This window comes from Aythya ferina (genome assembly GCF_964211825.1).
Source record: "Aythya ferina genome assembly, chromosome: 20".
Taxonomy (NCBI): Eukaryota; Metazoa; Chordata; class Aves; order Anseriformes; family Anatidae; genus Aythya; species Aythya ferina.
The window spans coordinates 1275803-1302808 of NC_140318.1; the positions used below are offsets into that span (position 1 = coordinate 1275803).

The 27006-nt window shown below is 51.9% G+C and overlaps 1 protein-coding gene across 2 annotated transcripts; it reads right to left on the minus strand.

Moving 5' to 3' along the window:
* Positions 1–1058: 1058 nt before the first annotated feature.
* ADGRD2 (adhesion G protein-coupled receptor D2) lies at positions 1059–26699 on the minus strand (the record flags this gene model as incomplete). 2 transcript variants are annotated; one of them, XM_084494117.1, is made up of 25 exons in its annotated part: positions 26601–26699; positions 26451–26514; positions 25480–25710; positions 24085–24738; positions 23506–23604; positions 22933–23018; positions 22300–22578; positions 20955–21066; positions 20248–20382; positions 19992–20112; positions 19346–19451; positions 19016–19071; positions 17957–18083; positions 17741–17844; positions 17453–17555; positions 16805–16958; positions 15873–16006; positions 15116–15231; positions 13636–13756; positions 8899–8940; positions 8643–8696; positions 8139–8280; positions 7784–7842; positions 5131–5161; positions 1059–1762 (listed from the first exon to the last, which is right to left on the minus strand). In XM_084494117.1, exons 1-25 carry the CDS (start codon positions 26646–26648, stop codon positions 1755–1757), a joined length of 3186 nt encoding a protein of 1061 aa, XP_084350243.1. In that variant the 5' UTR covers positions 26649–26699. The 2 variants fall into 2 exon arrangements, with proteins under 2 accessions (XP_084350243.1, XP_084350242.1); XM_084494116.1 differs by lacking the exon at positions 1059–1762 and adding an exon at positions 4127–4242.
* Positions 26700–27006: the final 307 nt, after the last annotated feature.

Consider the following 27006-nt stretch of genomic DNA (forward strand, 5'->3'; position numbering starts at 1 on the left):
TAAAAGTGTCCTTAAGTGTCTTTCTCTTTCTCACATCCTTTCTTCTCTCTCATCCCTCTCCTTCTTCACTCCCCACCTTTCCTTCCCAGGCAGGAGGTTATTAACTTCCTTGTCAGGAGCAAACCACTGTAATAAATTTTGCAGTTCATTTAAAAAGGCAGACTTTGTCTTTTTTGGCTGTATTTCTAATGGTCCTTTCTGGTGCCACCTGCTCCTGGTACCAGGGCAGGGCTCAGCCCCGGTATCTCCATCCCTCAGCTCCCCCGGGGCACTGCCACCTCTGGAGGGGACGGGGACATGGGTTCTGCGGGAGGGAGCTGCTGCTGTGGTTGAGCTGGAAGGCACGGGTACCTCAGGACCTGGTGCAAAGCGCTGCTGAGAATTGCCATAGCGACTCTGAGTGTGTTTTGCAAGTGAGCCCAGGGATGACAGCATTTAGGGGGCAAGGGGCACACGCAGGATTCTCCATGTAGCTCTTGGTCTCACTGCGGCCGAGAGCTGCCAGTGTGCCATGTGCCGAGGGAGGGAGCAGAATCACAGAGGCAGAGCTGTGCCACCAGCTTGGTGGCCTGCCTGCAGGCAGCCCTGCATGGCACTGCCCCATGCCCTGGCTCCCTGGGCCCCAGCAGCTCAGACGCTGCTCTGCCAGGTGCCGGGCACCAGAAGTGATGGCTCTGCTCTCAGACCTCGCTCTCGGCCAGCATAAAGCTGCTCTGAGGGCTGCAGTTTCCAACAGCAATTCAATCCATGCCAACCAGCACATGCTGTGCTGAGAGCAGGGAACACAGCGTAATGCGGCAGGCAGCACACGGGATCCGGAGGTGTCCAGGAACTGCCCTCCGCTGCACCCAGCCTCATAAAGCCACCACGGGCTGCCGTGCCTGGCCGCGAGACCATTCCCGTGGATAAAGCACAAGGAGAGAAGTCTGCCTTTAAAAATCAGCATTTACTGTCATTGTAATCAGCAAAAAAAAAAAAACAAAAAACAAAAAACAAACAAACAAAAAAAAACAACACATTTTATGTGCTCTAAACACTAGGAGAGTAACAGGACAAACAGTCCAATGCAGAGAACAGAGAGGGAGGGAGAGCATAACGCCAGCTGGAGCAGAGAGCGACTCCAGCCAGATGGGAAGCCCAGGGAGGAGCAGGGAGAGATTTTATTGTCCTAAACGCAGCAGAAGATGCTATTAAAGTCAGCTGGTTTAGAAAAGCGTTGAAGCCAGCCGCTGTCTTCCTTGGTGCGTGTGCTTCCCGTGCAGCCTGTCCCCAGCCCTGCCCCTGCAGAGCACAGCCCAGGCAGGAGCAGGGCCGGGGAACGTGGTGTCCTCGTCTGCACGGGCACAGCCCTGGGCACAGCTTCCCACCACTGCCTTGTCCAAGTGAAACCAGCCCTGGTGGTGGCACAACCAACACAGGCAGCCGAGTGCTGGGCTTGGCCGTGCTGCTGCGGGGACCCAAGGGCAAGCCATGCAGGCTGGGCAGCAGCCACAGCGGGTGCCTGCGGGGTGCTCTGCACAGCCCTGGAGAGGTGCAGGGTGTCTTCGGCATCAGACAAAGCCCAGCGGCCCCGTGAGACCCCCAGCTACCCCAGTCCTGCCTTGGCTTTGTCCGCACATGCTGCTAGGAAGAAGCACAGGGTTAACAGCTCTGCCTGGACGCGAGGCCCTCCGCACGAAGCCAGCTCCTCTGCCCCGCCATCCTCCAGGCTGCTCGAAGGCCACCACAGCGTTGTGGCACCCAGAAACCGCCTCTCAGAAACCTAAAGCAAAAGAGAAATGGGCTCAGCTGTGCTGGCCAGCAGCAGGGCCAGGCTCCCTTCCAGGGCCAGGGGCACCCATGGTTGTGATGTGGGGACAAAGCCCAGCCCGGCTCTGTGTTGGGTGGCCTCCTGGTCCAGGAGAGGCAGCCCAGGTCCCACCAGTGCTGCTCTGCCAGCCCCCAGCTCCCCTGGCCCCGGAGGGGTGTTGGGGACATGGCCCTGGGGCAGGGAGCTGCTGCAGTGGGCAGCGGCAGCCGCGAGGAGCCCCCCTTCCTTCATTCAGCTCAGGAATGAGCACACCACACACACTGCCCAAGGCACCGCCAGGTATGAGAGCAATGAAGGGTGAGGTTTTGAGGAGATTTATTGAAAACTACCTACACTACCATGGAAGGGAGCACTGGTTCTGCACAGGCTGCGTTTCCTTCAGTCGGGGCGTGAGGTGCCCTCTGCCCAGCGGGGAGGGATGCTGGATCCCACCGCAGGGCAGCCCCACGGGGACAGCATTTCCCTGAGTGCCCATGTGGCTGACCATCTTTGAATCCCAGAAATTAATAATTTCCCTATTATTTCGAAAGAAATCCTACTGAACACGGTATTGCGAGAGTTGCAGAAATCCTCAGTATTGATCACAGAAAGGCTGGGCCATGGAGACAAGATCCATGTTGCTATGTGTGGCTTAGCAACATATAAATGTATTCAAACAGAATAATGAAATTATCGTGGGGAAACAAAGAAGCCATCACTTGAAGAGATGGAGGATGTGGAGGCCTCTTGGAGCTCTTGTTCACCAAGACAAGGAAGACGGTACTTATTGTTTGTACAAATATGTGAACCCCCCCGGCCATCCCCTTCTTACATAATGGGTGTAATGAATCTGGGCAGAGTGCTCTGTGCAACGCGCATCTTTGTACAGCTGGGCTGGAGCTCATTACTGTGAAAAACGTGCGGCCTCTCCAAGAGAATTGAGTCCTTGGGGGGAGCCCGAATATTGGGGGTGGGAGGCGGGGGAGGGATGCAGGGGGCAGAGCACAGCCCTTGCCTGCCTCCTTGCCACAGCGACGCTGCCAAACTACTCATTTTTGTGTTTCTAAAACTGGCCTGGTATTTACAGGGGTTTGATCTGCCTGCAAGGTGTCGCTGGGAGCCCGCTCCTGTCTCCACCATGGATCCGATGGTTGCCTCCTGCATTGGAGCAGCATTTGGGCAGCACCAGTTACAGCACTGGAGCAGGGCAGGGAGGAGCTGGACCCCACCCCAGACCTCATGCAGGTTCCCTGAGAGATTCTGAGTGAATCCTGTATGCCCTGAGTTTCCCACCCGTGCTCCTCCAGCCCACGAGCTCTCCCCATGTGGGCAGCGGGGTGCGTGGCTTCTCTCCTGCATCTTCACATACCCTGCAGGTCTACTGCTGGTACTCCGATAATTTTCATTAGAGCTGGTTGGAAAGGTTAAAATTTGGGCAAAATACATCTCTTTTCATTAAACTATCCGGGCAGAAAACAAAACAGAAGAGGAGAAGCAGTGTCTGCTTTGAAATTATTTGTCTCTCAACCACCATCAAACACAGGTTTATGGCTTATTTCTCCTGATGGCTGTTATTCCTAAGAGAGATGCAGCCTTTTGCTCTGTTGAACAAGCTGTGAAGACCCTGGACAACGCTGACCTGCCCTGGGATCTTCCAGGCACTACCACAGCCGGGCACTGCTGCCTTTTATTTTACTTTCTTTAATGGCTGGAAGCACTCGTCTTAGAGCCCTGTGCCTCGTGCAGTGCAGCACAGCCGCCCGCCAGCGCTGTGCTGAATGCTGGCTTGCGTGCACACAAGTGTGCAGAGGAGTGCTCTTCTGGCTCAAGGAGATCTTCTCAGTCACCCTCAGGCTGCACCCGTCACCCCCAGGTGCGAGCGGAGCTGCTCTCAGGCTAGCAGAGAGGGTGGGCAGGCACGTGCTGCCCTGCCCCAACCTACTGCTTTCACGGCTTTTGTGTGGCCTCCAGAGAGAGGGGAGGCACCGAGCCAAGCCCTGCTGGTCCAGCAGTGGGGACCCAGGCACCCCCTGCATGCCCCCAAATGATTGGGTTCTCCTAAACTCGCCGGAGAAGGCACAGCCACCTTGAAGGACTGGGGGCTCCCACCCTTCCTTCAGCAGGTGCAGTGCTCCTGAGGGCTTACCTGAGAATACAAAAACAAACTAAACAACCCACCTCTTTACACATCAGGAGTTTAATTACAATGCGGCTCCATTAATATACGCAGGAGCAGGTGAGGGTGAGAGCGTGGGGGACAGAGCCACAAATGCCTGTGCTCAGGGTCCATCTCGCTGAGCGTGACCCCGCTCCTGTGCCTGAAATGCCACAGCACATTTATTCCTGGGTGCCACTGTTTCTGCCTTGCGCATGTGTCCAGTGTGGGGAGGAAAGCTGTAATGCTTCTGGGTGGCATCTTCTCGAAAACAGCCTAAGCATGCCCTGCTTAGACACTTAATGTGGAGCAAAATCAGAAACCTGCTAATGCACTGCATCCCTTGACAAAAGAAAATGTAACAATGCAGGAAAAATAATATCAGTCCATCCCCGCTGCGTCTTCACTGCACTATCTGCTTGAGTGACCCCATCCAGCAACTGCACCGAGAGTGCTTGGAGTACTCATTGGTGATGGATTAAAAAAAAATACACCACAAACAACCAAAATATGCTACGCCCATGCACAGGGGAGCTGGGGAGTTGGCCAAAGCCAGGCAGGGAAGGCAGGGAGGAAACAGGGCACTGCTGCTGTCGAGCAGAGCTCTGGGGCTTAGGAGGGATTTCTCTTTTGAATTCTACCCACCTCCACGGTGACATTGGCCTTTCTACAACCTGAAACAGAAGAAGCTAAATGGCTGCTTTTAAGCTCATAAATCCATCCCTGTCTGAACACCCCACCTTCCCTGGCTTCCCTTCTTTGGGAGAAAGTCACTTCTAACACCCGCCAGCACCTTCTGAGGCAGCTGCTGCTTTAAAATACCCCGTGGCAGCAGGGAGCTGTTGGGGCTCCTGAAAGCAGCCTGGTCCCTGCCAGGGCTGCCTGCTGTGCCCACTGCCTCTCTGCTGCCTTCCAGAGCCTGCTGGGTGCTGCGGGGAGGCAGTACTGCAGAGCCTTCGTGCACGCACCTTTCACCTCCTGCTGCTGCCCTGTTCAGGGGGACGTGGATCCCTCAACAGCCTTGCCAGAACTGCAGTCACCAGGGCAGTTTGGAAATAAAACACTCCCTAAAGTCTTGGTAAAAATAACCCGCCCTCCACCCGCCGATCCACGCTCCACGATGCAACCAGAGAAAGAAGTATCAGCGGTAACAACAATTAAAGGAAATGAGGTAGGCAAGTGTTACCTGAGGATTTGAATGCTGTCAGCTCTACGGCCTGAAAGAGGGGAGAACATTTGTTAGCAGAAGGCACGGGTCTGTGTGTTGGTGGTTGGAGCCCTACGCCACCCCCCGTGGGCACCAAGCAGCTTTGCTGCCCTTGGCCTCCAGCCGAGCTCCTGCAGAGACAGGGACACAGAGCCTGCATCCCGGCCCTACAGAGATACTGGGTGCCTTGCTTATTGCTGCTGCAACCCCCTGCTCCTCTCAGCCTGGGTGCCTGCTACAGACCGCAGCACAATCCAGGAGCACAGCAGAGTGAACTTTCTGCCCATGCTCTAGTGGAGAGACCACACGTAAACCTGCTCCGTGTGCCTAAGTGATGGTTAATGCTCTCCGAGGTGCGAAATTCCTGCTCCCAGCCCAACAGCAATAAATATCACCCAACAACATTTAAAAAAGCTGAAACACAAAGAACATCTTGTCTGTGTTTGTATCTTCACTCGCTCAGTGTTTTGTCATTTTAAGTGTTTTCAAACGTTTTTAAGTAGCATCTTCTCTTCATCCAAACCATTGTGCAGCTGCCAGTGACATCCTTAATTCACAGCTCCTCCAGCGAGTTACATGACTCATTTAGTTGGGGAGCAGGAAAAACAGCACTGACTTATATAACTAATGAGTGCAGAAAGCAGTGCCTGCCCTGCGGAGGGTAGCACCACCTGGGCACGGAGGCACCCACCGCCTCGCCGCTGAGGAGCCTGGCTCAGGACAGGGGCTCCCAGCACCACGGGGCTGCTCAGCATCGCGGGGTCACCTTAGCATCGCTGGGGGGCCCTGCAGGCTGCTGGGGTGTGGATCTGCATGGGGAGCAGCGCTGTGCCCGTCCTCACCCCCCGCAGACACGGGCACCAGCCCAGCCTTTTGAAGGCTGCTGAATGCACGTTAGCTAGCAAGGAAACAAGTCCATTAAAAAAAAAATGTTTAAGCGGCAAAGATACAGTAAAGTCCTAAGTGACCCTCACGCAGAGGAAAGAGGCTTCTATCTTTGCCTGCTAGGAAATGCTATGGCCTTGGCATTTAGGAAATCTGCCTCCTAATGCTCCCTGCATTAGAAAACCCAGGCCTCCGGGCTAATCTCTTTAACCCACGTCTCGCATTTTGTGCCAGGGAGCTTAGTCCTGGCCCCAGTTTACACAGCAAGCACCTGGCTGGCTGAGAAAAGCATCACCTGCGGATCCTGGTCGGTGTTTAGCACAAGGGAGGAATGGCATTAACCGCAATATAAATCAAGGGAGATGAAAATATGGATTTTATTGAGTGGCTTCAAAACGATATGCCAGCTATAGAAGTATTATCTATTGGATAAATAAGAGCTGTCTATGTGACACGGGTTTTCAAAGGATAAATATTAGAGAGGGAGAGAGAGATCCTTCAGTGAGAGACTTATATGAAAGTAGTGTTGGATTTTATTCTGAGGAAATTACAGCACTTGTATGTCAAGTGCACAAGGACTGATGATCATTTCAATAGTGGGAGATGGAAGTGGTATCAGAGTAGTCAAATTTAAATTGTTCTCCACTTTAGGCCATGCCTTGCTGAGCTCTACGTCAGACTCACTTCTGCTGGGGGAGTGAAATGGCTGCAGAACAATACAGGGCTGCCCTCCCTGGATGGATGCGGCTCAGCTGCTGCACAGACACCAAGCCCCCGCTGCCCTTTTTAAACTTGCTGGCCCTGGGGGGAATCTCTTGCCACGAGCTGTACCGACTGCTGCTCCGTGCTTCACGTACTCAAATTCACAAGCTCCTTCTGTTCACTGATATCCCCTGCCGTAAATCAGCCCCCAGCTGCGCCCCCCTCCTGGAGAGGAGCTGCAAGCCCTGGGTGCGGCAGGGAACAAAGCTGTAGCAGCGCTGGTTCCTGCAGCCAGGGGTGAGCTCTCTGCTTGGAAAGTGGATGCACCAGGGGGTTCCTCCCTGCCTGCCCCCTTGCCAGCACTCTCCTGCTCTCCCGTATTGCCCTCAGCTGCCTGCCCTGCCCCAGAGCAGCCCAAAAGGTCAGGGAACAGCCTCCCGAGCCAAGCCCCCACGGGCACTGCAGAGCCAACGCAGTCCCCAGCCAGGAGAGCCTCCCTGCCAGCCAGCCACCTCTCCTTCCCCTGAGCAGCATCCTATGCTCAGCATCATCCTATGGCTTGATTACTAGAAGTGGCAGTTATGGGCATGAAGTCACATATCTTAAGTTATTTAAATGACTTAAATGAATATGCTACTAATAACCAGTACATATTTTAATAAATGAGTGTGTCCAGGGTTTGTATCAAGACCTTTTTTTTTTTGTTTCAGTCCAGACAGACCACGTGTCTAGATTGGTCCTCGGGAACAGGGCATCTACGCTGTGATAACACACTGTCTCTGGTCCATTACAAACATTTGGCAAGTGTTGTAACATCCTGGGACAGAGGGAATCATCGTTATCCTCGGTCTGCAAACAGGATGGATGAGTCAGACAGCTTCTGAGACTTGCTCAACGTAAACCACTGAATTTGTGCCAGAGCTGGTAACACCACCAGGTGTTCCGAGGCCCAGCCCTTCGCTAGAACCGCTATATACCATTCCCACATAACTGCTATGCTCTGTATATGAGTGAAGGTGGAAGAATATCAGAAGACATTACATACCGGTCTCTCTGGTGACATAATTGATGAAATCCCCATGGGAATTTTGGCTCCAAAGTTGCCTAGGGGGGGAAAAAGCACAATGAGTTTGGAGACCAGAGAGCAGAAATATTCAAGCTTTACCAAGGACTCAGTGCTTTATGTCCCCTAAATATCTTCTGCTGAAGCAAAGGGACCAGCCAGGTTATCTGCGTAATTGCAAGTAAATCCTTTTACCCACAAACAGGTTGGAGCTTGCAATACCTTTCTTCCCAGAAGCTAAAAAAACTATTTCCTACTGCCTCTTTCATGCCTTGGGAACGTTTTACTGTGGTCTCATCCCACAGCCTGGGCCAACAGCAGTGACAACCCTCTTTACCTTTGTTGGTGATGTTCTTCACTGGTGGATCTTTCTGCACAGGGCTCGACAAGGCACTCTCAGCTGCAGGACTCAGTTTCCCGGTCTCCCAGGAGGTTGTGTTTCTTGGACTTGATAAGTAGTTGATGGGATGAGAGCAGTTCTGTGGTGACAGGGAAGAGACACAGGACAGTGAAATCTGCCACCTGTCTTTGCTGGGCTCAGGTCCAACTTTGAAGACTGGTTTTATCTGCACTGCTGCCCCTGGCGCTTGGACTCCCATCCCACCCTGGTACTGAAGGCTGCTTTCTAATCAGTGCAGATGATCTTTGGGCCTGCATTGTCCAACAGGACTGCAACGAAGGGATTCAGTCTCTGCCATTCTTCCTACACTGGGCAAGTAAGGAGGAAAAATAAGACTTCCCAACATCATCTCCTCAAAGAAGTCCAAATGTATACTTAGGGCCCTCCTCTAGTGGCTAAATGATGAGCAAATGGGGGCAGCAAGGCTTCCTTGCAACTTACCGTGAATGAGAGTGCTTTCTTCTTGTCCTTCATCCTCTGGATGGCATTCCTCACCTGGAGCAAGGCAAGGACATTAGAGAAGGCCACAGCAACTCTTGCAGAGATCCTCCAGGAAGTCATGGAGAAAAAGCAATAGCTGTCCCAGAAGCACAGTCTGGGCTACGCTGTCTGTTTCATCTACAATCCCTGCTACCCCTTAACCCCTACTAAACACTTGCTCTGTAGTGACAGAGCCCCAGCCAGGGATATCTCTTACCTCGCTGTTATAGATTGCATAGACCAGGAATATATACAGGCCCTGAAAAGGAGAGAGCACAGGAAGTTAGAGATGTACAGCTGTTTGCCTGCTACTTTCCACGGGAGGAAATGAACTTGATGAGTATTAGAATAGGTGGCGACCTAAGGAGAAGAGGCACAGACGCTGGGCATGGCACAGCCAGAGGACAGCTGGGCTAGAGGGATGTTCCTTAAAATCAGACCCAAGACCAGGCTCTTCACAGAGAATCCCAAAGAGAGGTCGCCCCCCGGTCACTCTTCCTTTTCCTCTCCCCCCGTTTCAGCTCGGGAGCAGCACAGTTTGGGCACTCGGCAGAGGCTGCTCTGTCCCTCCCTCGTGTGATGGAGGGGGAGCTGGCATCTCCTGCTCGGCCCCTCTGCTCCCCTCACCCCCAACCTCTCCCACACTCCTGTTCACCCATGCATGCAAAATCCCCCTCAAAACACCTCCTTCGGATCTCAGAGACAGAAACCACCAGGAATTTGTTGCAAGAGGAACCCAAATCCAGGAAGCAGCCCTCCCTTCCCGCTGAGCCCAGGGAGATGGGCTTGAGCCTTCCTCCCTCAAAATACAGCATGATGCCATGGGCAGATCCACTGTCCTGCACAGTGACAGCCCACAGGGTGTTAGCAGGAAACTCCAATCCAAGTTTAAAGGGTACAGATCCAGAGGCTTTGCCCAGCCTCAACAAAACTTTCCCCTTCCCAGAACAGGACCTCACAGCTTGGACAGCACAGCCGTGGCCACCCTCTCCCTTCCCACCAAACCAGTGCTCCTGCATGCAAATACTGGGGACTGGCACATAAGCAAACGCTCTGCCACAGCCCAAAGCTCGGTCAGAGCCCACTGACCGCTCGCAGCTCACGCAGGGTGTGCGATGGGCAGTGCTCTGGGCACAGCCCGCAGCGAGCACCACCTGGAGGCCACAGCCAGGGGCTAATTACAGCTCCAGACCAACAATTTTGGCCTTAAGGCAGCCCTATCTGGCCCACCAGATTTATGTTATATCTGTGGGGTGTTTGTTATCGCAGCTAGATAAATCAGCTGCAGCAAGAAAAGTAATCCATCTTGTCTTCAATGAGCCTTGCTCTTCATCTGCGAGCTCTTGGCAGGCGTAATGGTAGCAATACCCTGGCGCCGTGCCATGACCTGTCCTTCAGACAGCAATGCTGGTCACTCCTCCAGACCAGATTTCTGGTCGGGCTGCCAAGGCAGGTCTTCCTTGAAATAATCATTCTGTATGAAAGCAGGGTGGGGGAGGGAGCCGTGAGGTCGGCTGGGAGGAGAGCAAGGAAGGAGAGGAGGCCCAGCTGCAGCGGGCGGAAGCCGAGCCATGGCGCGGAGCGGTGCTGGAGGAGCCGCTCCTGCCCTGCTCCTGCCCTGCTCCTGCCAGCTCCCAGGACAAAGCAGAGCCACCATCCTCCTCAGGGACTTCCATCACAAGCGGCACCAGCTCCACTCAGGGAGGGGTTTGGGGACGCCGAGCCAGCTGCGCTCCCGCTGTTGGAGCCCGGTGAGGGCTCGGTGCATCACGTAGCCTAGGAAGGGAGGGGACAAACCCACATTTGTGGGCAAGCGGCCATCATTAGGAAATAACTACTCAGCACAGCCCTGTGCAATCCTCTAGACCTGTCCCAGAAGCTGCTGCAGCAGTAGGAGATATTTTAAATAGCTCTGAGTACAAAGACATCCAGCTGGAGGCCTGCCCCTGCGGTGCTGCTGCAGGCCTGGGCAGTGCAGAGCACCCGGGAGGCTACAGCGGCGGGGGAGCAGTGTGTGTGTTCCACAGCCGAGCCACCAAAACTCCTCCGGCTGTCCCACCTCTACCAGACACAGCTGGCAGCCACCCAGGGGACCCTTCCCACTCTGTTGGCCTGGTTCGGGTGGGCCGAGCTGGCACTGTCCCCAGCTGATGTCGGGGAGCCAGCTCTGCTGCTTGTGCTCCGACGGTGCCCACAGGTACCAAACCAAGGGTAATTCGTCAGTTTTTTTTTTTTGTTGTTTTTTTTTTTTCTGCAGCTGTCTCATGGGAATTTCAAAGCTCAATGCCTACCAAGGCTTATCTGGACAAGACCAATGGGTGGTTTCACCTGTACTGGCAGAGGTGCTGAAGCCCTCTCAGTATCAGCAGAGCTGAGGAAGAAGGAGCCCTGGGGTGGCTCCAGTCCCCTCCAGTCACCCCTCATGCTGGTGACGGGGTGAGGGACTCGTTTTGGTGGGGCTTTGGCAGCAGCACTGCATCCTCCCCTGGCCCAGCACCATGCATCACTGCTTCTCACTGGGCTGAATTCTTGTGCTGCCTGGCTGGAGAAGGAGTTGTCGTGTTTGGTGTCGACGCACAGAGTAACCTTGAAAACAGGCTTCAGTTTCCGCAGATAAACAGAAAGCAGTCAAACAAACAAACAACTTACAGCAGCAAAACTTTCCTGCACAACACCAGCACATAAAGAAGCACACTGGCCTTAAAGGAAATCCCAAGGTGATCTATAGAAGTTGTCCTCAATAGGACAGCCTGCAAAGGAGCTGAAATGTGACTCTTTTATCCCTTCTTTCTCTCAACTCCACAACTGCCCACCAGCATCACATTTTCTTTTCTAGGGTAATATTTAAATTGACCTGCACTTAGCAATGATGGAGCAAAAGGCAAACAAGCACAGCACGTTCATGGGCAAACCCTTGACTGTTTGCCCACACAAGAGACAGGGCTCCTACCGAGTGTTAGGAGAAAGAAGGAAAACAAAAGAAGCAGTAACTTTGAAAGCAAGGGAAGAAAACAAATCCTGATCCATCCAGCAGCCCTGCTCCTCTCTCACCCCAGGTGGACATTGCTATGGTTTGTGAGAGGGGGTCTCAGGAGACATCTCATCCAGAGGACACATATGCATTTTAGAAGTTATTTCTTGCCCTTCCAAAAAAAAAACAAATATATGCCTCACAACCATGTTACAACCACCTGCATCATGCAGTCTCTCTGCTGTCATCAGTGATGAGTCAAAGGCTGAATGAACCATGGGAGATGCAGTCTGGGAAGTGACACTGTCAGGATAGCATCGTGAGGCATTAGCAGTCACCGAACCAGGGAACTTGTTGTGGGGTTCCTCTCGCCATTGCCAGGTTGCAGAGGGAAGAGCAGCCCTGAGTGCTGCTGGAAAGTGGCTCCCCTGAGAGCTAACCAGCCTGAGACCCTCAGCAGCACCCCACTGCTGTGATACATGTGCTCATGTTTTTACAGCGTGAAAGCTGAAGCAAGGCAGAGACTTTTCAGCATCAGAAAGACTGACAGGATAGTGCTGGGAAGCTGTACTCTGATCTGTCTCTCTCTGCTGATGTTGATGGAGTTCAGCCATGCTGAGAAATGGTTTTGCTGTGAACAAAAAGATGCCGGTGCTGTCCTCAGCCCTGTTCATCTTAGCATCTCTTCACAGCACTGAGCTTGGAGTTCTCTGCTGCTTGATAACCCAAGCATGGCACAAGGAGGCAAGGAGAACTGAGGCTGTATTTAAGTACAGTCAGCACAGGCTTCCTGCCACCCTGCTGGTATCCTTAATAGCAGAGACGTCCAGAGGCAGCCCTTTGGCCTTAGGATTTCCCCATCCAAGAGCTGACAGATGTGCATGAGCAGCACCCAGCCACTGGACCTGTGCCAGCCACAGGCAGAATGTGCCTTGGAGCAACCACACATCTTGTGCACATGGCGATAACGCTTGCCTTTCACCCTTGGAGATCTGGGCCAATGTTACACCGAAGCCTGCCAAGTATGCCAGAGGGAAGCACTGGAACTCTCCTGCTCCATAGACGAAAGCTTCTGCACTGGCCATTTTTTATTGCAGCCAAAGGAACAAGGGAGATGGGGCTGGAGAACTCTTTGAATCCCAGTGGCTTGGAGGATAGTGCCTGATTGCTCTCTTGAGCTGGATCCCCTGGAATAAGATTTGTCTTCAAGCACCTGGCAAGGGACTTTGAAAAACATGTCTGTGAATATCTGGTAGAAAAGCCCAGGACTGGCTGTGTGGGTACACCCAGATGGCTTTTTATTGGCACTGTCTTAGCACCGGGCTGGACTGCGGCCATGCATGTTCTTCTCTGCATGGCTCTCTGCTGATGGTAACTACCTGTCTGCAGATAAATCTGCCTGGGGACATTTGTCTCTCCTGCAAATATCAGGAGCAGTGCTGTTTAATGCTTCTCTAGCTCCATCTACAGCTGCTTCTCTCGAGGTTTGGAAGCTTTCACCAACCAGGTGGCTGATGCTTTGAATTGCAGGTGGCAAGCACAAGTTATGGGACTTCAGCAAGTCCTTACAACATTTTGTCGCCCCGTGTCCCTGAGTTTCACCTATTCTGAGGCCATGGGAACAGCTCTACCTCAGAGCTGAGCACTCCTGGCTGCTGTAACTATTACCATTTGCTTTGCTCTCTTAACCACATACAGGCTGCTTAAAGTTTTAAACTCTTTGAAGAAACCAGTAAAGTTGGAAGCAAATATTAAGTATTGCTTTACACACCAGGGCTACTTTTTGTCCTGCAGAGCTCCCTATCAATACAAATGTACTAACAACAGTGACTCTTACATATGCCAGCATTCAGGAGTCACACCAGAAGACACAAGACTGCCAAATATTCCTAACTAGCAGGAGAGATGGGTTACACTGAAGCGCAAGGAGCTCCAGGTAGCTGCCTGGCTGTGAGGCGAGAATCCCGATGGCACAGGACTCACCTGGAGGGAGTTGAGCACGATGAAGACATAGGCCCAGACGATGCTGAGGTGGACAAGGACCCCACACACCCACGTCAGCCCCAGCACGGGCAGCAGCACCAAGATGGGCTTGGCTGTGGCCCTGTCACAAAGAAGAGCTCAGAGTTACTCGAGCACATTTCCAAGCTGAAATGCTTCGTGCTGGCACCCCACCGGCACCCCTCTCCCAGCTGCCACAAGGGTCTTGGCCGTGCCCTGCACGCTTGACACCAACACCTCCTGGCAAGGTGCCCTGGCCTGCCAAGTGTCCTCCCTGGCCCTGCAACCGCTGCCAGGGGCTCGCTGCCATCCGCCTGGGGATCTGCACGAGGCTGCAGAGCACTGCAGGGTTTGGAGCGCTCTGCTCTGCACTTTGCAGGTTAGAAGACAGTTTTCCTTGTCTCCATGTGGGAAACGGCTCTGTGCCCCCAGCAAGTGCCTACCAGACAGTGTGTTGTGCAAGCGGCACCCAACAGGGCAGCTATGAAACAAACTCCTTTGCAAACAAAATTAGAGGAGAAAAAACAAACGCTTCACCTCCCAGCCCCCCGTGTGCTAGCCCTGCTCTTTTTTTATCACTGGGAGTTAGCAAGAAGGGAGCTCTTTGACGTCATTAGCCATGAGAAGGCAGCTATTTCCCCTGAGTCGCTGCTACAAGCAGGGCTTCTGCTATTGTTTTATTAGCATATGGATGTCACCCTGCCCTCCTGCATTGCCCTATCTTTCTGCTTCTGTAAATTTGGGAAAATTTATTTATGATAGAGGGGAACAATGCGTGTCTAGCAGGGGTATCCGGCGCCAGCTAACAACAATAAAAATTCACAGAGGATGATAAAGTAGTGACTCAAGCAGCAGTTTTTTAGAGGTCTCCCTGCATTAACTGATTAGAGAAGTCCATGCTGCTTCTCCTTCCCCATGTATGTAACCCCCACCAGGGCTCCTTTTGATCCACCAAGTCCCAAACACATACAGAAAATGCTTCTTATTATGATAAACAGCCTGACCGCCCTGCACTTGGTTCATCTGGCATCCTTCTGATGGGCATGCAGAAGCGCTAAGTAAGGGGTGAGTTTGAACTGCAGCGCTCTGTGAAGTGGAGAGGACTCACTTCTGTGGCTCAGATCTCTAGAAAATTCCAGGAGACTGGACACCTGATGTCCTTTGGTTCCTGGAAATGCCCCAGATCGCCACCTCACTTCCCTACGCTTCTATTTTACAGGATGTCTGCGCGCCAGCCAACAAGCTGCTCAGGAGCACAGAGGCCTAATGTTCTCAGTGGTGTAGTTGTTAGAGTAGAATCTGCCTTTGGGTGATGCACAGGCACTGTGGAGGAGAAAATCCTTTCTGTTCTGACTGCTTTTCATTGCACCCCCCAAGGCAAAGATGCTCAGCTTAACAGCAATTCCACCATTTCATGCCCAGACCAGTGAGTGCGGGGATACCCAGCCGCTGCCCTGCTCACCAAATCTGTGTTCCGATCTGGTTCTCCAGGCTGCTGTTGGGTGTCAGCATCTTCGATCTCCTGCGAGCGCTGGACACGGTCACCATCACCACCCGGAAAAGCACAAAAGTATTCACCTGTCAGAAAAGAGCCAGCGGACCCCATGAGCTTCTGTGAGCTTCAATGTGGTGAGCCGCTTCTGCTGGGAAGTCAATAACTAGTTTCAGAACACAGGGAGAACATATCACTCCTGACAAAGCTTTAAGTAAAATACTTTATAGATCTATCTGCACAAGTATCACATCTATAAAACTTATCTCAAAACCTCTCCCACAGAATGTATTGTTGAGTGTCAGCTCTAGTCCCCTTAAGCATTGCACCTTTTTCTGCTACTGTGCTGTTCTGGAGTGATACTGATCATGCCCCAGGGAGGTAGCTGTTCCCGTATCACAAGCACACCTTCAATTAAAGCAATGTTACAGTCAACCTACACATTCACCTACATTCCTAGCCCAACAGCCAATACTAGAATAAGGCAGCAAAATTTTCTTAAAACGCATTTTTTTCTATCAAAAAGTTGCTTTGGTTAAAAAGATTTAATTGAATTGTGTCAGCATGTATGAAGTGTAACAAAAATTCCCCCATACAAGCAGTGAGGACAATGGGGCCAGCGAGCAAGCACCTTAGCTACAGAAGTGCTGCCACCGCTGGCCCTGCGATGCTTTCCCAAAAGCAGACACGCGGGAATCACACCTTGCAGGAAGGTTTCGGCACTTACTGCCAGGATGAAGAGAACTGGCCCGACAAAGGCCCAGATGACGTTGGTCTGAACGTTCAGCCAGCAGCGGCTGTCTGCCACGTACTTGTTAAAGGAAGTCGCAAGGGTCACAGCCACGATAACGGCTGGAAGGCCTGCAACACACACACAAAAGGAAATCAGAACCCAGGAAAAGCAGGAATGACCCAGGCAGATCGGCTGTGCTCTAGACAATTGCTTCAAACCCCCTGTGACCAGACACGCTGCAGCATGAGGCAGCTCAGCCTCTTAAACCCCATGTGCAACATCAATTTACTGCAGCTAAAATCTGTCCCAGCTCTACAGGACCAGATTTATGTGCTGTCAGCATCATGCTCTTAGGCATAAAGCATTGCAAGTCGTGAGCCCTGATCAAAGCAATTGACTCCTCACAATGCAATCAAAGACATAAAACATTGCAAAATACTGGGACCAGTTGTCCACCATCCTACTAGGTATGTGTTTTGCAAGGAGCAAAAGAGGCCTGACCTAAAGAGGCTCCTCTGATATAAAACGCTGCTTATTCCAATGAGTTCTATGTCCCCTAAGGACTCACTCAGAATAAAGGCTGCTCAGTTGACATATTTATGCGTTAATTACTATCACAGTAGTAATTCTCTCCAAGAACAAGAACTTACCATAAACTTCCTCCTTCAGTTCTTTGAATTGAACCCTTTGTTTTAGAAAAAATAACAAAAATATTTTTAAAACTTACACTCTAAGTCTGGCAATTTAACACATAAGGGTAAAAAAGCCCCTACAGAACAGTGGCACCCGGCTCTCATACTGAATCAAACCAAACATTTGTCTGACTCAGCATCACTATCGGGGGAATCTCTCCTACTGAAACTTTTGCTAGAGAAAAAATTGACACATTTTTTTTGAGTTCCCAATGCAGAGGAAGCTGTAGATACCCCAGCCTGTCAAATAGTAGAACTTCATTCTCCTGTCTTCACTCATGTTGACTGCTACCACTTTGCTCCACAGGAGAAGCCCCTCTACCAGCATCCACGAAAAGGCTGCCATGAAGAAGAGATGAAGGAAGGCAGTGACCATGAAACACACCACCTGCAGAGAAGAGAAATCGCATGCTGTTACAGGAAGGGCAGTGCTCTGGAATCTTCTCAGAGCGTGGTCAGGAAGCAGACAGGAACCTGCAAACTGTGCTGCAGGGTGGGCAGGAATGTATTTAGACATCTGCAAGCACCAGGAAGAGTCCTTAAAATTGTAACACATGAACTGGCCAGCTCATTTCTGTGCGACCATCTGAAGCCAGAGGAGGAGAGGGAACTGACAGTATTTTTTTCTGCAGTTCTTGGATTTTCCCTGCAGGTCTCTCATCTCGAAACTGCTTGATCCAGCCCCAGGATATAGAAGTGGACACAGAATGAGACAGAACTGCGTGTTGTTCTATAACTGCTTACATTTACAAGTTACTTAAAGTTACAGGTAATTAACAAAATGTTATTAGAAGGAATTAAACTTCTGTTCTGTTTGCTCTTACAATAACACTTAGCAGAAATGGTCCTGCGGGGTAAACGGGATGGTTTTAGTGAGCGTACCTGGTTGGTCTTGGCCAGTTCACTGAACATGAGCAGAGCTTGTGCTGCAGCTAAGGCAAAGATCAGGTTCTTGTGCACAGTTGTTCGCTCACTCTTGGGGACACTGAGGAAGGAGACACGAAGCCCTCAGCTGCAGTCACCTTAAGGGGTGTACAAGTTCTGACTAGTGCTTACTGGGCAGCTTCTTCCCACCCACCTACATAACCGTACCTTGTTTCTGTCCTTGTTTGGAAGCAAAATGTCAAACAAAAATACAGAGAAGGCAACAAGTGTCTCAAACTTCCTTACCCGACTGCCAAGAATAAAATAAAGGTAACAATCAGGGCACAGAAGGAAACTCCACATCCAATAAAAGTCAAGGTCTGCAGTGTGATCTCCTCCTTGGTGGTCCTCTGCTCCAAACACGAAGCAACAAAAGACACAAAACCCCCACAAATTAGCCACATGCTGTGTGCAGTTCTTGCACCCACCCCACAGAGCAGCAGGGAAAGGCTGCTCACTTACCGGCATCTCGTACACTTGCAGCAGCACTGCGAAGTTTGTGGTGTGGTTGCAGAAACAGACAGTGGAGTCCGGGAGAGAAGTCACCACAGAGCAGCCAGCTGTCGACCACATCCCGCCAGCATCTGGGCTAACATGCAGCAAGAGACAAAGAAACAGGTGGAAATTGCCATCCACAAGATGCAAAGACACGGTGCTAAGGGGAGTTCATTGTCCCAGAAGAAATAGAATTGAAATGAGGAAGAAGAGGATGTCAGAGACAGGTCTTCATGTGGACTTTGTTACGGTCTGTGTCTCAGCACATTTACCTTATCCATCAGGCATGCACAAGAAAACAGATCTAGCATCAATGTGTGTATTAAAAAGTACATTTCAGCTATCACTGGTCTAAACAAAGCTCAGTAACTTCACAGTTCCACCTGAGTCTTGATTTCCAAGGCAGGACAGCCTGTGTGCAGCCAGCCAGCTGCTTGGTGCTGCCCAGGCACTGGGCACTGAGTGTATGGTACCAAGGGAAGATCAGATTCAGACCAGGGCTGGTGGAACTGTTTGTGCAGCAAGCAGCTGCCTCCAAAAACACATTCTGCTCACCTTCCTCAAATGCAGCTGTGCTTATTACAAGACTGTGACTCCAAAGAGGTCTTTTGCAGTTGAATGACTTAATTACAAATCCATAATATATCACAGTCTCGGTGCTCTCACTGTGGTGACATTCAGCAAAAACATGTCTCAATGCCAAGCAGTATTTATGAGGCATAGGAGCCCTGAGTGTTTGTTGTGCTATATATCTTGGCCCAGCCCTTCTTTGTTACAGGCGACAATCACAATTAACGGGCTTTCCATTTTAGTTGTACATACTTCATTAAAGGTCACTTGCTTTTGAGTGACTTTTCCAAAGGAAATCTTCCCAGGAGAGATCTCTGTTCCATCAGATGGAGGATGTCAACATGCAAAGCATGCAAAGAATTACAGGTCCCTACTTTTGCCATTATATTTATATTATGTTTGGTTTACAGTGGAAATAAAAGCTCATAAATCTGGGGACCTGGAGAAACAAGGCACCTGAGGCTGAAGTTCCAGAAGGCACAGATGGGCCCCAGCAGCTTATCGGGCAGATCCTGCAGGAGAGATGGACAAGAGGAGGTTATGCAGCCCCACACATACATCACACACACATCACTCCCTGGGCTGTAGCAGAACATGGGCTGTTAGCCCCAGACAGTGCCTCCCCGGGGAAACAGGAGTCAGGGTGAGAGCCAGGCATGGGACACACGTTAGCCCAAGAGCTCGGGAGGCCTTGGGCAAAGTCTTGGCAGGGCTTGGGGGGTTTGGGCTTTGCTGCTGGCCTGGGAGGCGGCTCCCCGAGGCTCCCCAGCCCCCTTGCCCGGGTACCTCGATGCGGTGATGCAGGCGGTAGCGCACAGAGGTGCTTATCTCCTGGTCGTCGCTGAGCAGAGTGGACGAAATGACGGCGGTGCCCACCTCGGTGTGCAGGGACCTGCGAGGCAAAGCGTGCTGCTCGGGGACCCCCCATCCTGCTCGGGGGCAGGACCGCACCGGGCACGCACGGGGCAGGCGGGGAGCTCCAGGGACACTGCCCCGGGGGCACGGGGCTGGGGAGACCCCGAGCACCGGGCGAGCAGCGCTGTGCGGGCGGCCACCCCCACCTAGCGGGCACGGGGAGCAGCGGGGCTCTGCTGCTCGGCTCCTGCTGCTCGGCTCCTGCAACAGTCGGTTCTGCCCGGCCGGGGCCCCTCTGCAGCCCCCTGCAGCCCCCTGCTCGCCCCCGGCAGCGGGAGGTGGTGCGGAGCCCCCGGGACACGGCAGAGCCCAGCACAGCACCGCCCGGTGTGCCCGGGTCTCTGCTTGTGCTGAGCCCCCCGCTGCTGTCCTGCTGCCCCGAGGAGCAGGGGGCAAAGGGAAATGGGGTGGGATGGAGCAGGGTGGAGGTGACCCCAGAGCGGAGGCACTGAGAGGCTCAGCATGGTCCCCGAAATGAACCCCCCAGCCCTAGGCACGGGGGTTCTGCTTCACTCACTTCTGTCCTCTGTCGGAGGCAGCCACGTCCTGGGAGGCTGTGGTGCTGCCGTGGTCGGTCAGGCAGTGCTGGAGGGAGCCGTAGCCAAACCACATGTTCTTCACCGTGACCCTGTGGAGACCTGGGCAGAGAGAGCTCTGTGGGACGGGTGCAAGCACCCCTCCGGGCTCCAGCGGGCATGGTGAGGACCCTTCCTCCCAGTAAAGGTGCTGAGGAAGTGCCACAGGGACAACCAGGGACAGGCTTCGCAGTCTACCTTTGGCTTTCAGCCTTTGCATCTCTTCCTCGGGGACTTCGATGAGGTCAGGCTTGTCTTTTTCGGGGCTGTGGATCAGGTATGCCTCACTGCTCAGCTCCGGCCTGCTCAGTTCCAGCTTCCTGACCTCCATCCCTGTGGCAGGGGCAAGATCAGGTACTGAAGCAGGGTTCAGCCTTGCTCCAGGGCTATTGCACTGCACAGTGCCACCAGGATATTGCAGCCCCAGCCACAACAGAAGCAGCAGATAGATCCCTTTCATCTGCATCTGGGCTCAGTTTGTCTCTTGTACCCAAAGGTTCCTTATGGTCCCTTTAACCCACTTGTTTTCTCACAGTGGCCCAAGTTCTGCTCTTACAGATAAAAACCTGCAGAAGTGGACTGAGAGGGGAACACAGCAGGTACTTCCCCTGAATCCCGATACAGAAGAAAAGGATGCCTGGTAGGCAGCCAGTGATGCCATGTGCTGAACGGAAAGGAGCTGGGATCTGTCCAACATGAGCCATCACTGACTCAGGCACACCCAGGAGAGAAATCCTGAACTAAAAGGGGGGTTGGAGAGGTGCCTCCCGCACTGTGACACTTCTGCATGAAGGGAAGGAGGCCGAAAGGGTTAGCAAGGGATGAGCTGGAAACCAGGCAGGATGACTAAGCTGGGTTCCTGTGAGACGCCTGCCTCTGCCCTGCCGTTCACCAGGACCACTCACCAACATTTCTGTGCTGAATTGTGATCTTCGTCCTCCCTGCGGTCAGCAGCGGGGCTAGGAGTGACACCATTCTGTCGCAGAGCTCAACAACAGCCATAGGCCCTCTGATAACCTGGAAATGTGCAGAGAACAAGAGGAGTCAGCACCTGTACTGCCATCTCACACTGCTCACAGCCCACAGGAGTTTTCTTATATGCTTAACGTTCAGCAGAAAAAGATGTTGGGACTCAGTGCTTTTGCTTTGCTTTTCTGTCTTCTTTGAAGAAAAATGTTCCCAGTTCCTTCAGCAGCAGCATAGAGACTGGCAAAAACGGAAAGTTGACGGTCTTTATGCACAGCCATTAAAATAGCAAGCAAATAAATAAATAAACAAGCTTCTGGGGAAAAAATAAAATAAAATAGGACTGACTCCTGATTTTTGCAAAGCTGTAGAACAACCTGGAAAAGGTTTCCCTGCTGGAGGTGCAGCAGGTGACTGGCCCAATCATTCCAGGTCCTGTGTGTGCTGGGCAGCACAGGTGCCAACCCTGTACACAACACAGCCATGAGAACCTCCTGGAAACAAAACAAATCCCTTCTTCTGCAGATACACCTCCTGCACCAGCTAATCTGAGCCAAGGCTGTTTTTATGCCATCATCAGGAAGCTGTGAGTAATTGTGGCCACAGAGACCACAATTACTTAGCTTAGCGACTCTAAGCGACGAGGTAAACTCTGAACTATTCAGCATCCTTTCATCTCTGGAGGTCCCTGGCTCAGTTCCTGGAGTGCTGGCCAGGCCAGACTCTGTCACACTTTTCCCAGAGACAGGTGGGGAGTTTGGGTTGTACAAAAGACATAAAAGACCCATGTGAGAAGGGAAGAAGGCAGCGGGGAAAATCCTGACGGGGGTGGGATAATGAAAATTCCTCACATAAAGCCTGATGGTGTTTTGAACAGCGTGGGGTCTGATGACAGACAACTTCTTGGCAGCCCACCTACATAAAATGCAACAAACTGGAAACGAAGGGCATTGCCCTGCCAGACAGTGGGATGTGGGAGCAAGGAATCTACTAAGCAACAGGAATCTGCAGACTGACAGTCCTGCAAACCCAGGCTCACAAAGTGAAGAAGCTTGAAGAAAGTGGAGATGACCATGGGAGCCAGCCCTTCCCTGAGCTGATGAAATGGCTCCGTGCCCATGCTCACTGCAAATACTCGAGCTCCAGAATATGGCCAGAAAGGCTACATGGACCATGCAAGGAGAGGTCTTCACCCTGTGGCTGTGCTGCAGACCAAGGAGCTGCACACTCAGCAAGATGAACCGACGTGGCACAGGGCTGGCCAGACTGCTGGTGCCATGTTACCTGGCTGACTGATGACCATGTTTCAATATTGTGCTCTTCCAGGATGAACTCGGTCACTTCCACATAGTATTGGCTCAGTTGCTCCAACATCTTTAGCTCCTCTCCCTCCTGGACTTCCACATTGGAAACTTGCTTTAGTAACAGAATCACCGCAAGCAGGTCCGAGGGCTTCACCAGTGCCTCTCCTTCCCTCAGAACAGCTGCCAGGACATCAAGAGTGCCAAGAGCAATGGAGAGGTTCATGTCTCGGACATCACTCCTGAAGATGTTCTCGGGGATCTGCCATGGAAAATATATTTTAAGTCAGTGTATAGCCATGATCTCTGCCTGCTCATCAGCTACGCGGTGTGCTGGGGACCCTGAGCAAGGCCCTGCTCGGTGCTCTGCAGACACCTTCCTGGGCAGCCTGCCTTCAGGGGAAGGTCTGCCCAGACATTTTGAACTTCTTGTCCAGCCTCAGTCTCGGTAACAACCCAAGGCCACACTCTCCAACAGCATCCCAGAAGAGGCCACAGGCATAATTTCTGGCAAAGTGACATCAAACGCCAGCAGAAGCCAGCAAGCCCACCCCGACAGCTCCTGCTGCTGCCAGCGCCCCAGGGCAACCAGCTGCTTCCCTGGGCCTGCACTCACCACAGTCCTCTCTGCAAGCGCGTTCACACGGCTGACAAGCGAGTGGCTGGATTCCAGCTGAGCTTTTTTCAGTTGCCAATATGCATCTGGGAATAAAACAAAAGCGTATCTATGGCTGTGGTGTCTAGCAGCATGGTTAACATATGCCCTGTTCAAAGCCTTCAGAATGCTCCTCAGATGCTGAGTGAGTTTATAGGACAGTCAGGACAAGGAGACCTCACAGCTGTGTTTTATTTCTAGTACAAGATCGCATCTGGAGAGACAATCCAACACTTCTTCTCTGCCTCCTCCCCATGTCGCCCTGCCAGTGAGTTTAGAGGTGCCTGGACTGGGAGGCGCCCTGCAGCATCGCATCCAGGAGCCATGCGGTGTCTACAAGCACAGCTTCACCAGAGAGTAACAAAATAACCCACCAGAGCACAGACAAATGAAGCAGTGGCTGCTACAGCACATTTTGCATGCCATCTCTTCAGAGCAGACACCAGGCCTCCCCGTCACTGACTGTGATCCCAGCTAGGACCCCAGGAGTGAATGCTGTGGAACCAACGAGTAAATAAATAACAGATGCTGTACCCTTTCTGTAGCGACAGATAAAAGGCAAAGACTGCAAACAAGGCGTGTAGCGGAATCCACTGCTGCCAACTTCAAAAACTCGGCATTCCTCAACAGGCCCTGTGGAAACACACAAAGAGAAGGCCCGCCATTCCCCAGGGACACGCCGTACCCAAGCAGGTCTCGTTTCCTGCAAGCAGCCCACGAACTCTGCTGAGGACAAAAGTGGCAGACTGCTCCGTAAGCAGCCCCACTGCTCAGTCAGAGCAGAGCTTGCGCTGGGCTCTGACTGCCTCCAACATCCAGGAAAACACCGGAGGAGGCGGCAATGCCAGGTCCTGAGCTCGTGTTTTATCAGCATCGCCAAGCCGACCTGGCTGAGAGGCAGCATCTGCCTCCCAGCTGGGCACGGAAGCTTTGGGTGTGCAAAACCCAGGGAGCAGCATCACTGACAAGTAAGGCATTTCTCCCGATTGAAGAGACAGTCTCACTAGCCCCACAACTCCCTTGCTGAGGATGGGACTTGTTGCTTGGGCCATCCCTGTGTGCTGACCTCCCATCATAGAAGGGAGCTGCAGCAGCAAGGGGAATGGGACTTACCTGGGCAAAGAAACTGTGCGGTCACCTCCTGGACGGTGCTCTCAACCTCCAGAGCATTTGAGCTCCACCCAAACACAAGCTCTTGTTCTACCAACCAGCACGACCGAGCTTTCTCAATCTGCTCTGTGCTCAGGACTTTCTGCCAGATGTGCAAGTCCGTGATGTTCCCACTGAAGGACTCTTTAGCCCTGAAGGTGCCCCCCAGGGAATCTTGATCCTGACCGATTATGAAAGTGCCCTGGCCGTAGATGGCCTGGGGGGCAGCCAGCCCTGCAGCACACAGACCGCTGGCAGACGCTCGCCTTTTGCCATCAGCATAGATGGCCCAGGTCCCATTTTCCTGCTGCCAGGTCACACAGAAGTGATGCCACTGTCCGTCAGCACGGAACACAGGCAGGTATGGGGAATGGTGCCCGTGGACAATGAGAGCGAATCGGACAAAACCTTCCTCGTCGACAAAGCCACGGAGCTGGAATTCATTAATAAAAGCTGGCACGGCATAGGAGAAGATGGTGGCGATCTCCTGGGTCCTGGTGTCCCACTGGAGGTGGGCACAGGCTGTGACAGCAGGCAGTTCTGGGAAGTCAGAAAGCACCTTCACGTATTTTGTGTCTGTTTTGTCTTTGAACACCAGGACTGGTACAACATGGTCCCCTAGAAGGAGAAATTTCAGCCAGCATAAAGAAGAAGCATGGCCAAAGCTTGCTCATCTTCCACTGCAATAAAACTATCCTTTTCACTGGACTGCTACCCGAGCTAAGGACTCACGGCCCCTGCACACGAGAACATCCTGCGTGTATGCAGCAAGGTTTCAGCTTCCCCTGTGCCTGGAGGGAATCAGGAAGGCAGGAAAGCCAAGGTTGCATTATTACAGCAAGTATAATTTCCAGAAATGTAGGTTTCTAGTAAACAGGACTGCAAACAATGAATCCGGAAGGAACTGCATGTCCCCAAGCATCCCATGCTATAGCAACCAGGAGCACAGTCAAATAGGACCTTTGAGGCATCTGCCATGCAGAGCCTTGCTACTGGGGAACCCCATTCTCCTGGTCCTGTATCTGCAGGACCATCATTGCTCTGCAGACCTGAAGACCACAAATGGCAAGGCTGAGCAAAGTCAGAGCTGTTTTACAGGGAGATGGCACAGGATGGAGCAGATGAGCCCCTTTGCAACTCCCTTTGGTTGCAGTGCATTGTAAAATCCTGACAGTGGCTGGGCTGCTGGTGTACCGGGTCACTGGTGGTCCTGCTGCCAGCCCCCGCTTGTGACGGGAGGCATCACCACAGTGACAATAAAAAACAACTGGCAACCTTTCCAGTCAGATTACTTTTCCAGGATGAAGAAGATCCAGCAGTGAGCATGTCTCCAAGTAGTCCACACCCACTTATACTCACGTCTCCGTTTGGGCTTGTGCAGGACACCGTCCCTGTCGTTCAGCCAGAGGGAACCTTTGATGTGGTGGGACTGCAGCAGCTGGCTGAAGGAAGCTTGCTCACTGTCAGGGGGTTCAAAAAGCAACTGGGCAAAGCGCTGGTCACAGTATCTGTCTGCATGCCACCAGTCCAAAGCAGTGGCCACATATTCGTACATGTGTCTTGAGGTCTCTATCGTGACAGGAGCAAAACCTGAAGAAAGACACACACAGCATAGAACATGTACCTCGGGCAACACCCAGCCTGCAGGACACACAGCAGTTTCCAGAAAGCAGCACTTCACTTCAGCTCTTGGGCTGCATTTACAAACCCTCTGCTCCCCAGGGGAGAGGAAAGCAGGTGCTTGTTTCTGTGTTCAGCCCCTGGGATGTTCAGTGGGCACAGCGTGACAGAAATGTCCAGACTATCTTGGAACGAAAATGCGGAACATCCGTGGGTCTGCTCACAAACTGAATCACTGGCCTGGGGCTGCAGCTCAGCCAGACACCCAAAACCATGCCAAACTCCAAAGAAAAAGCTCACTGTGGTATGCCCAGGGATTGCCCTTAGGGTAGTTTGTTCAAAGCAGGTATGGACAAGCAATTTTTTTTTTTTTAAATTTCCATTCCCCACTCTTACCAGCTTCTACATTTGCAGATACAACTTGCAAGCACAAAATGATCTCTGGTTTGTAGCTACAGCAGAAAGAGAAGCAGCTGGGCAGTACTCTCCTGATTTTAGACAGTAAGTTCATCGTTAACCAAGCAAGAAGTTATAGTACAGATAAAACTTCAGCCACAAAAAATGAGATTAGAAAAAGTTTCTTCACTTTTGTTCCTGCAGTGGGACACCCTTCTATGCATTGTTTCTCTGTGCTAAATATGCTTGTAAAAACAATATAAATTAAAACCAATATAGACTAAAAATACAGAAGAGCCGATAAGAACACTAACCTTTAGAAGTCTGATTCTCAGCAGGGGCTGCAAAGACTAAGAAACTCCTGGACAGACTACCAACCTGTTGGAGAAGACATTTTTAACACTCATACAAAGTAGTAATATTATCTGAAATATTCAAATTATTAAAACTGCTGTAAAACTCACCAGAAAGCTGAAGAACCAAGAATCAGATCTTGAGTCTCTCCTAAACATGCTGACCAACTGGTAAGCTTTCACCCCTTGCTAGAATAAACAAAATATTACTAGAGATGCACTGCAGAGACAGAAACATTCTGCAGAAAGCCAGCCCTCAGAGCAAAGCTGCTTTCCTCATTAAGTCTGAAACCAAAAATGAGAAAAGGGCTCTATGAATCACCTATCCTGGCTATTATCCTCAGTTCTTAAAGAACTGGAGGTCTCATGTAACATTTGTTTCCAGGATACAGAATAACTAACCATAAAACATATACGGATGCGTGATATTAATAGGCAAGTTAGCCTCTTTATCTGCATTAGCTAAATAAAAGAGCCGTCATAAATTTCAGCGTTAAACAGTGCCAACTCGTGGGTA